The sequence below is a fragment of the Gossypium arboreum genome, chromosome 7 (assembly GCF_025698485.1).
Source record: "Gossypium arboreum isolate Shixiya-1 chromosome 7, ASM2569848v2, whole genome shotgun sequence".
In the NCBI taxonomy this organism is placed as follows: domain Eukaryota; kingdom Viridiplantae; phylum Streptophyta; class Magnoliopsida; order Malvales; family Malvaceae; genus Gossypium; species Gossypium arboreum.
Window position 1 is genome coordinate 97,570,423 of NC_069076.1, and position 11,923 is coordinate 97,582,345.

At 36.7% G+C, this 11,923-nt stretch overlaps 1 protein-coding gene across 1 annotated transcript; it reads left to right on the forward strand.

The window, feature by feature from the left end:
- Window positions 1-2,595: 2,595 nt before the first annotated feature.
- LOC108485206 (uncharacterized) lies at window positions 2,596-3,996 on the forward strand. Its single transcript, XM_017789046.1, has 2 exons — window positions 2,596-3,485; window positions 3,585-3,996. Exons 1-2 carry the CDS (start codon window positions 2,596-2,598, stop codon window positions 3,994-3,996), a joined length of 1,302 nt encoding a protein of 433 aa, XP_017644535.1.
- The last annotated feature ends 7,927 nt before the right edge of the window (window positions 3,997-11,923 follow it).

An 11,923-nucleotide genomic window follows, 5' to 3' on the forward strand; every position in this document is an offset into this window, starting at 1 on the left:
TCATATCATTTAAATAACATTAAAACATTTAAAATAATAACTAGGTTACCAACATTTACATATGAACTTACCTCGTATGCGAAAATAGCTACTTTTACCATTTCGTCCACAACTTGGTATTTTTCCCATTTTAGCCTGAATTTCAGCTTTCCTTGCTCTACCATTTAAAATATAGTCTAATTAGGACTCACATTATTCAAATTGACCCAAAATCATATTTTGGCAAAATTACAGTTTTGCCTCTAAACTTTTGCATATTTATACTTTTGCACCAAAGCTCGTAAATTAAACTTCAGCCTATTTTATTATGTTTTATGACATGCTGATCGTTTTTCCCTTCTATAGCAACATCAAATTCTCACTCTAACATGTACTTATGACTATTAGGTATTTTTACCGATTAAGCCTTTTTACTCGTTTTCACTTAAAACCGAGTAGCACAAGTTGTCTAACATAATTTAAAACCTCATATTCTATCATAAAACACCAAAATACACAAATTTCACCTATGGGTATTTTTCCAATTATGAACCCTAGGTTGAATTATTGCTAGCATAAGCTAAATCAAGTTACTGGGACTCCAAAAACGTAAAAAAAACATTAAAAACGAGGCTAGAACGGACTTACAATTGAGCTTGGAAGCTTGAAAAACCCCAGCCATGGTTTCTCCTTGCTATATTCGGCCATGGGATTGAAGATGGACACATTTGGGTTTTAAAATTTGTCTTTTAATTCATTTTACCCATAAATGACCAAAATGCCCTTTTTACTATTCTTTAAATTTTTACCCTTCCAAGCCCATTTTTTTCCAAATTTTTTTAGAAATTGGTAAAATTACTCTTTAAGGACCTCTAATTAATAATCTAATTCAATTTTATGCAAAATGCTTCTAGAACACAAGTTTTGTAATTTATTCAATTTAGTCCTTAACTTCAAATTAAACACTTTATGCATAGAATTTCTTCACAAAATTTTCACACAATCATGCAATCATATCATAGACCTTAAAATAATTATAAAATAATTATTTCTATCTCAAATTTGTGGTCTTGAAACCACCATTCCGACTAGGCCCAAAATTAGGATATTACATCCCAGATTTGGTCCTTCCCCCCAAGTTTAAAATGCCTGAATTTGAGCAGTACAATGGAACAAGCTACCCTGAAGCTCATATCACTATGTTTTGTAGGCGAATGACGGGATACGTCAATAATGACCAGCTATTAATTCACTGCTTTCAGGACAGTCTAGTTGGGGCGGCATCTAAATGGTATAACCAATTGAGCCATGCTAAAATTAACTCATGGAAAGACCTGGCTCAGGCCTTTATGAAACAGTATAGTCATGTGATGGACATGACCCCCGACAGGATCACTCTCCAGAATATGGAGAAGAAATCAAATGAAAGTTTTAGGCAGTATGCGCAAAGATGGAGAGAAGTTGCCATACAAGTTCAGCCACCGCTTCTAGAAAAGGAAACCACGATACTCTTTGTCAACACTTTGAAGGTCCCTTTTATCACTCATATGTTGGGAAGCACCACCAAAAGCTTCTCAGACATAGTGATGACGGGTGAAATGATTGAAAACGCTGTGATGAGCGGTAAGATAGAAGCAGGAAAAAGTACCAAAAGGTCAGCCCCGAGGAAAAGAGATAACGAAGTGAACAACACGAGCACATTCAGTAAGGGTCAGTCCAAGTCACTCACCGTAAATCAACCAAAGACGGTGACCACCAATCAACATAGTACTGTGAGACAAGAATCCAACGTGAGGGAGAACACAGAAACGCCACAGTTCACCCCTATACCCATGACGTATAGGGAGTTGTACCAGAACTTATTCAACACTCATGTAATGTCCTCTTTTTACCTGAAGCCACTGCAGCCCCCGTATCCTAAATGGTATGACACAAATGCCCAATGTGAATACCACGCGAGAATCACTGGGCATTCAATCGAAAACTGCACCGCGTTCAAGAAGCTGGTCGAAAGACTTATCAAAATGTGGATTGTAAGATTTTATGACCCAGCCGTACCTAATGTAGCAGGAAACCCGCTCTCCAATCATACCGACCAAGGAGTAAACGGGATAAGCGAAGGTGGAGGCAAAAAGATCAAGTATGAGGTTGCAGAAGTCAGGACCTTATTGAGACAGGTGTGGAAGGAGATGGTCAAGAGAGGATTGATCGTGTTGGATTTAAGAGAAGAATCTGAAAAAGAGATGAACTACTATGAGTTTCACAACGAGGTGGGGCATGAAATCCAAGAGTGTGTGGAGTTTAGGGCCCTCGTACAGGACATGATAAACAATAAAGAAATGGAGTTTTATGAAGAAGCCAAAAACCCAGAGAGGGAGATATATGTGCATCGGAGGGAGAATCGACGGTGCAAAATCAAACAGTTAACTACTCTGTGGTCATCATATCACGACTCAAAAGTAATGAAGCAGGAGTGCAAATGCCACCGAGATTCATAATCCAAAGACCTGCAGTCTTCCCCTATAAAGACAGTAAGAGGTCCCATGGAATTATGACTGTAATGTGACGATTCCGGGAAAAGAGAACTTGGCTGACACTTCAAAAGAGGACCAAGATATGGGCTCCTATACACGTAGCGGGAGACGTTATGATACAGTAAGCGAGAAGGCACAACCCGTAAAAGGAAAAGCCCCAATGGTCGAAGAGATGAAGGAAAAAGTGGCCAAATTTGAACTTCCTATTAATAAGCTAGTTAATGAAGAGGAGGCTAAGGAGTTTTTAAAATTCCTAAAGCACAGCGAGTACAGTGTGGCAGAACAACTACGTAAACAACCAGCTCGTATCTCAGTGCTAGCCGTACTCCTAAGTTCAGAAGTCTACCGCAGCGCGCTGATAAATGTCTTGAATGAAACATATGTTGCCAATGATATCTCCGTCAACAAGCTAGACCGCTTAGTTATCAACATAAGTGCCGATAATTTTATTTTCTTCAATGACGACGAGATACCACCCGGTGGCAGAGGGTCGACTAAAGCTTTACACATTACCACGCGCTGTAAGGGGTATACGTTGCTAGGCGTACTGATTGACAACGGGTCGGCTTTGAACGTCCTGTCATTGACTACACTAAATAGATTACCCATAGACAGCTCTCACATGAAAGAGTGTCAGAACATAGTGAAAGCTGTCGATGGTACGGAGAGCAGGGTGATAGGCAGAATTGAGGTACCTCTTCTGATCGGGCCAAACACATATGAGGTGGATTTCCTATTGATGGATATCAAACCCTCATACAACTGCTTGTTAGGGAGGCCCTGGATACATTCAGTTGGGGCAGTTCCTTCATCGTTGCATCAAAAGTTGAAGTTAGTTTTCGAGGGGCGGTTGATAACGATAAATGCTGAAGAGGATATAATTGCAGCTGTAAGCAGTAATGCACTCTATTTGGAGACAGATGACGAAGCAATCGAATGCTTATTTCAGTCTTTGGAATTTGTTAATACGACGTTCATTACCGAGAGAAGCAAGATTCTGACGCCGAAATCATCTAAAACTACGAGGATGAGTCTACAGTTGACGGTTGGGAAATGAGCTCTACCCGGAAGAGGACTTGGGAGACATCTTCAAGGAAAGGTTGAAACGCCAGTGTTGAAGGACAAGAGAGACCATTTCGGCCAAGAATTTAAATCGGATGCGAGACAAAGGAAAAAAGAGCTGGAAAAGAAGCAAGAAAGAAGGAGAGCACGATTAACGGTGGAGGAAATCAAATGGGAGCCAATGATATTCCGCTATATATCGAAAACTTTTTTGTCCAGAGGAGTCATTCATCCTGAGAGAGGCACACCAAGAAAGGAAGCCATAGAAAAAAAGTTGGGAAGCTTGGACATCAACGCCACATACGAAGAAGGGGCAGGAGGAGAAAATTTGTCGGGCATTTGCCCCTACATACCTGGAAGTGTTCTGGATAACTGGACTGCGGAAGAGATTTCTGTAGTCTATAGAGCTGACTCAGAGTAATGTCCAAAACACACTTATTGCTCTAGGCCTAAGAGTAATAAGAATCCTTTGTGAAATAGGCTTATGTTTAAAAACGTTATTTCAATGAAAGGCACAGTTATTATCATTTTGAGCATATATTCTTTCATTCTTTCAATTTCATTCATAATCATGTGATACCAATGATTACTTTCGGATTCTTTTGTTCTTCGGATGTTCTTCTAAATATTCTTTCATTCTTCACTAATAATCATACCATATAGATAAGTATTCTTAAATTCTTTTGGTTCTTTGTATCTTCTTTCATCCTCATAACAGGTCTCTAGATATCAATGATATGAGTGACACTACTAGCGGCTCAGAGTCTCCTTTTGAGCGAGATATGTGTATGGAGGATTCTCAGGATTTCGAAGATGACCAAGGCTGTAGCCTATCTCCTGATTTGTTGAGGATAGTAGAACAAGACGAGAAACAAATCCTACCTCGCAAAGAATAAGTAGAAATTGTGAGCTTAGGAAAAGGACAAGAGGTGAAGATTGGAACTTGTATCACCATGGAGATGAAGCGAGACCTTATCGAATTACTTCAAGAATTCAAAAATGTCTTCGCATGGTCATACCAAGATATGCCCGGGTTGAACACTGACATCGTGGTGCACCGACTCTCCATAAAGAAAGAATGTAAGCCAGTTCAGCAAAAACTCCGAAGAATGAGGCTCGACGTCCTGCTAAAAATAAAAGAAGAGGTTCAAAAGCAGTTTGACGCTGGATTTTTAAATGTGGTAAAATACTCCGAGTGGGTAGCCAACATCGTTTTCGTCCCGAAGAAGGATGGAAAAGTACGAATGTGTGTAGACTACAGAGATTTGAACAGAGCCAGCCTGAAAGATAATTTCCCACTGCCTCATATTGATAGTTTAGTGGATAACACGGCAGGACACTCGCTGTTTTCCTTCATGGACGGTTTCTCCAGATATAACTAGATCAAAATGCATCCTAAAGACATGGAGAATACCATATTTGTAACTATGTGGGGGACGTTCTGCTACAAGGTGATACCGTTTGGACTGAAAAATACGGGGGTAACATATCAAAGGGCCATGGTAACCCTGTTTCACGACATGATGCACAAAGAAATCAAAGTTTATGTCAATGGTATGATCACAAAATCCCGAACAGAGAAGGAGCACATACAAGTCCTGAGAAAGTTGTTCTTAAGGTTGATGAAACTTCGGCTAAAACTCAATCTAGCCAAATGTACCTTCAGAGCCAAGTTTGGAAAGCTTCTCGGATCCGTGGTTAGTGAGAAAGAGATTGAGATCGAACCAGACAAGGTCAAAGCCATACAAGAACTATCTCCGCCGCGTACCCAGAAAGAGGTTCGAGGCTTTCTAGGAAGATTAAATTACATCGCTCGGTTCATTTCACAACTAACCCAGAAATGTGACCCTATTTTCCGCCTCCTCAAGAAACACAACCCAGGTGAATGGGATGAAGAATGCCAAAGGACTTTCGGCAAGGTCAAACAGTACTTATCCAACGCTCCGGTGTTGATGCCACCTAACCCCGATAAGCCATTGATACTGTATTTGGCAGTATTTGAGAATTCTATGGGATGCGTACTGGGTCAGCATGATGAGTTAAGCAGGAAAGAAAAAGCTATTTACTATTTTAGTAAAAAGTTCACGGAATGTGAGACAAGGTACCCACCGATAGAGAAGTTGTGTTGTGCCCTAATTTGGACAACCCGAAAGCTGAGGCAATATATGTTGTATCACACTACTTCGCTCATCTCAAAACTAGAACCTTTAAAGTACATGATGGAGTCAACAGCTTTGAATGGAAGGATGGCCCAATGGTAAATTCTGCTCTCTGAATTCGACATAATCTATGTGAACCAGAAAGCAGTAAAAGGGAGTGCAATAGCAGATTTTCTAGCTAGTAGAGTTTCAGAAGATTACGAACCCTTGAACTTCGATTTCCCAAATGAAGACCTGATGTGTGTTGCAACCACTAAAAAATGTGCTCTGGAAGAACTTCCCTGGAAACTAAACTTCGATAGGGCGTCAAATGCTGTGGGTAATGGAATCGGGGCAGTCTTGGTATCCCCAAACGGAGATCATTATCCATTTACTAGTAAATTGGATTTTGATTGTACGAATAATATGGCAGAATATGAAGCGTGCATCATGGGTATTCGTGCAGCCATAGAACGTAAGATTAAAGTGCTAGAGGTGTATGGAGATTCTGCGCTAGTGATTTATCAACTCAAGAGAGAATGGGAGACTAGAGATCCCAAGTTGATCGATTATCGGAAACTGGTCCTTGAATTGGTTAAAAAGTTCGATGACATTACCTTCTGCTACCTTCCACGGGACGAAAATTAGATGGCCGATGCTTTGGCTACCTTAGCTTCCATGATCAATGTGAACAAACAGGAAGATGTCAAACCCGTCCGGATGAGCATTTATGAAACTCCGGCTTACTGTTACAATATTGAAGAAGACGAAGAAAAAGATGATCACCCTTGGTATCACGATATATTGCAATACGTAAGGAATCGTAAGTACCCAGACCAGGCAAGCGAGAATGACCAAAGGACGCTGAGGAGATCATATGTTGATATTGCAATACGATATATTGCAATACGCTCCAGCGCTTCAGCAGCCATGCCACACCCACGCCTCTGTATGCCAGCACAGTCCCCGTACACCAACGCACACCCCGTACCTGCAAATACAAAAAACGCAACAGTAAATACAAACAAAGAACAAATATTGTATATTTATTTTCTTTCTTTCTTTTTGGATATAAAGCCAAGATTTTTTAATCTTTGTAAGGGTTACTAAATAGATGCACATTTTGAAATACGCATACGAAACACAATCAAATAGAAAAAAGCAAAGAAAGGTGATTTATGTTTGAGTCTATGGATCTATTGCATTTTTTTTATTTCGATCTGCTTCTTTCATTTTTGTTTCTTATTTTTTTTTAAAAAACAAAAGAAAAAGGGAAAACGGGACCTTACCTTACGAATCCACCATTGATTCTTCCTTGCCTCGTTGAAGTCGAAAGTGGAGGAGGAATCATGGGGCTGTAAATCGTCGGTGAGGGACGAAGGTGTCTGTTGTAGGCTGCGATAGGGCCATGGCCAAGGGGTTTGGCTTAGTTCGGCTGAAGAAAGGGGAAGCTAGGGTTTGTGAGGCCGAATCATCAGATTTCAGCCCTTTTAAAGGACCAAATACGGCGTCGTTTTGAGCCTAATTCAGTGGCTCCAAAAATGGCGTCGTATAGCTTAACCCAACCCGATCCGATTCATAACCCTCAGGACCTGCATGTCTCTGCAGTGAAGGGTTATTTGTGATATAAGTCCCTCCCCTTTCGTGCTGTATTCAAATCAGCTTATATTCGCATTTCTTTTTCTTTTAAATTTTCCCCGTAATTTACGCGCGTTTGCACTTTGGTCCGAGCTTCAGCGCTGCGTTTTGGGGTCTGGATTATTTCCAGATTTGGCCCCTGCGCATTCACACGTGTTACACGCTGGTCCCCTTTGTTATTTTAGCAGTTGATTTCATTTATGATTGGTCCCTTTTATTTTAATTCTATTTTAATTGAGTCTCCCTTTTTTATTTATTCATTTCATGGTTCATTATCATTTTTTTTAAGACACATTCAACATTTTATGCTTGTTTACTTTTTTTACATTTATAAATTATTTTAATAATTTTATTTCGCTTTTAAAATCACTATTGTAATTTTTTTACATACGCTATTATACATATATATATACTTTATAATAAAATTATTTTTATTTCATGCACATTATTAATCTTATATTATTTTATACATATAATTTCTTTTAAATTTATTCTTATATTATATTACATAATCCTACATAATACATCTTTTAAATTATTACTATATGTATATATTTATTGATGTCTATGTTTAATCTATATGTATTATTAAATCCATGCACTTTACACTTATAGTTTTCCTTATATGTAAAAGTATGTTTTCAAGTCTATTATATATAGTTTATAATGAAGTTAATTCAACCTTAGATGCATTACTAAAAGTGCGTATTCTTTACAAATAATTATTTTAAATCTATTTATACGTATATATGTTTTTATAAACCTATTGTATGCATTTCTAAAGATTATATTTTACAATGTATTTTTGCTATTCCCGAATGCCCTATACATTATTTAATTTTTCATGTCTATATTGCAATAAACATTTTTCCCTTTGTATATTTCTTGATTTAAAAAATATTTATTCTATAATACGTTTTCTAATGATTGCATGTATATATTTAGTTTGTCTTTACAAATGGTTTCTAATTGATCAATTCGTCAATGCGTATATCACGTTCATCATTATTTTAAATTTGTCTTATAACATAGTTTTTTTTTATTATTGTTTTATTTCAGATGTCTTGTAATGATTATATCATATCATTCTATGTATATTATTGTGGCATATTATTGTGTGTATTGTTTTGGTGGTGTTGTATTGTTATATTATTATTTTCGTCATTGTATTATTATATCAATTATTTCTCATGCATGATCGTAATCGGGTTATATTTTTTAGGTTAGTTATACTTGATTATTAGTTTGTTAATTGATCGTATCTCATGTGAGTATATTATTCCACATCATTGTTTTCCACTTGGTTTATGAAATTTGGTTTTGTAAGGTCCAAATCTTTAAGATTAATTTCGTTTTATTTCAAGTTGCATTAACGTGTTTTAAGCTATTTTTATAATTATTCTTTTAAAAAAATTTACTAAACGAAGGCAATACTCGATGTTTGGCAATTCGGGAATCGTGCTCTATTGTGCTTGGTTGCGATTTCCCGTTTGTTCAAAACAATCAAATATTCCTTTGGAATTTCACTCATGTCTTTAAAAACTCTTCAAAACGAAGGTAATACTCGATGTTTGGCAATTCGGGGAATCGTGCCCTATCATGCTGGGTTGCGATTTCCTGTTTGTTCAAAATAATCAAATATTCCTTTAGAATTTCACTCATGTTCTCTAAATTCTAAAATAAGGCAGTGTCCGATGTCTAGAAATTCGAGGAATCGTGCCCTACTATGCTGGGTTTCGATTTTTTCGTTGGACTAAATAATTGGGCATCTTTTTGCAGTTTTCGACATATAAACTTTTGAAAGTCGAAATTTATCGTGTTTTCGAGGGTATAAAGGATCGTGTCCTATCGTGCTGGATGTGATGTTGTATTCCTTTGAAACAAGAGAATTTTAACAACCAACTTGGACTATTCAAATGTATATAAAAGGAACTACATTTCAAAAAACATTTTTAAATCTTAGACATAAGGACAGTATTTAATCGATTTGGTACCGATTTTGGGCGTAGTGAGGGTGCTAATCCTTCCTCATGCGTAACCGACTCCCGAACCCGTTTTCTCATATTTTCGTAAGACCAAAATCGTTGTTTTAGTAAAAAGAAATACTTTATTAAAATAACCAAATTTCTAGGTGATCCGATCACACCTAAATAAAAAAGATTGGTGGCGACTCCACATTTTCGTTTTTTCAAAAAAATCGATTCCCATTTTAAAAAAAAAATCAAATTTGAAAGTTGGTTTCGACAGTAATTATTAAAGGAGGACTAAATAGGCAATTAAACACCTATTATTGGGCTAGACGACAGGCGTGCGCTGGAAAATAAAAATCAAGTGTGAACAAGGGGCAAAATTGGATTTGGGTAAATATTAAATTGTAAAATATGATATATTAGGTAAAAATCTAGAGTTTTCTTCAATTTTCTTCATCTTCTCCAGAAAAAACACCATTGAAGGGTTCTTTTAGTCTGTTCACTAATATTTCTATTACATGTAAGCTCAATTCTTGATTATTTCTTGTGATTTTTGTGATTTTGAGACTTTTGCAACTAGGTCCTAATATCTAATTCAATAGTTTTTGCTTTTATGAATATTTTAGAAAGTTACCATGAGTAAGTGCTGAAAATTTATGATTATTTATCATGTAATTAAGGTTTTTATGATGATTTTATGAAGAGATTTGCATAGAAATTTATTTTAGGACCTAATTGTGAAAGTTGTTGGAATTAGGGTTTTGTGTTGAAGCTTGGAATTTCAAAGGCTGTGAAGTAGTTTGTAGTGTTTAGATAAAATGATATTTGAAAGGAATTAGTTTGATTGATGAATAAATTGAATAGGGACTAAATTGTAAAAATTGAAAAGTTTGGGGTAATTGTGTAATTTTGAAAATTAAGGGCATAAATTGTGAAATAGAATGGAATTGAAATAGATGCTAATGAATGAATGATTTTATAATTACAAATCAAGAAAATGAAGTGAATCGTGGAAAGGAGAAAATTCAAGAATAGTCACTGAATTTCTACGACTTTTGCAAATTAGCCCGGGTAAGTTCATATGGCAAAGTTCAATGTTTGATATGAAATCTTATGATTGTTAAAGTATTTTATTGTAGATGAACATTATCAAATTGTATTAACTAATGAATAATGTGTAACTAAAAGAACAAATTAGTTGGAACAATGGTTTGAGTGCTTTCATTTTCTGACCATAATGAATTGACGGAAAAGATGTGATATATATACTTCCGTATAAGACCATAGTCGGGCTATGGCATCGGTACAATGTGATTCATACTCCCGTATAAGACCATAGCTAGGCTATGGCATCGGTGTAATGTGATAATGTGATTCCGTATAAGACCATATCTGGGATATGGCATTGGTATGATATGTGATCCGTGTAAGACCATGGCAGGGCTATGGCTTCCGTGTGTGATGCGTGAAAATGTTAAAGTCCATAGTTTACTATGGCAATGTGATAATGAAGCACTCAATTCCGTTATTGTTCTCTAATTTGACAATGGAAATAAATAAGAAATGGGCCCAAAAGAATTAAGTTCGTGAATTGCATCATGAAAATTATTCAAATGAGTTCATTAATGAAGTTGTGATTTGCAGGATGAATTATATAAGCTAATAAATATATGATTGTGTACATTATTTGGTAAGATTTGTGAATTTATGCCTATGAGCTTACTAAGTTTCTATAAGCTTACTTGTGTCTGTGATTTGTTTTGTAGATTGACTTATATACATACGGAGGATCGGATCTACACCAAGGGTCACACTATCCAGATTTACTCTGGTAGATTTTGTTAAACAACTTTTTGGTTTATATGGCATGTATAGGATTTGATTTAGTAATGTAATTATATGAATAATTAAGTATGCAAACTATGTTGAATGTGATGTTTTATGATTGGAAAATGAAATAATTGTTTGGTTGAAAATTTTTAGGTATAAATATTATATAATATGGCTTGTGAAAATTACCTCTAAAAGGGGTGACAAATTGGCTTAAATCAAGCCTACATGGTGCCACACGGTCAAGGGACACGGGCGTGCCTTATGGCCGTGTAAGAAACTCAGTAACCTCCTAAATATTGCACGGCCTTGACACACGGGCGTGTCATTTGGCCGTGGGCTTAAGTTAGTAGCTAGCTATGTATCATACGACTGCAGCACACGGGCATGTTCCAGGCCACACGGGCATGTGCCCCTATCTTCAAGGAAAATTTTCCAAAGTTCTCGATTTAGTCTCCAATCATTTCTAAAACATATATAGGGCCCCGTAGGCCCATATTAAGGACTTTATGATGAAATTTGATAAGAATAAATCTGAAATGTAAAGTTTATGACTCGATTTTGTATAACTGTTAGTGTATAAGTTCGGTAATGCCTTGTAGCCCTATTCCAGTGACGGCTTGGGGTTAGGGGTGTTACAATACTAATTAATCTAAACCTTAAACCCCTAAACCTTATCCCTTAAACCCTAAACCCCTAACCCATAAACCTTAAACTCCAACCCTTAAACCATAAACCATAAATCATAATCCCTAAACCCATAATCCATGAG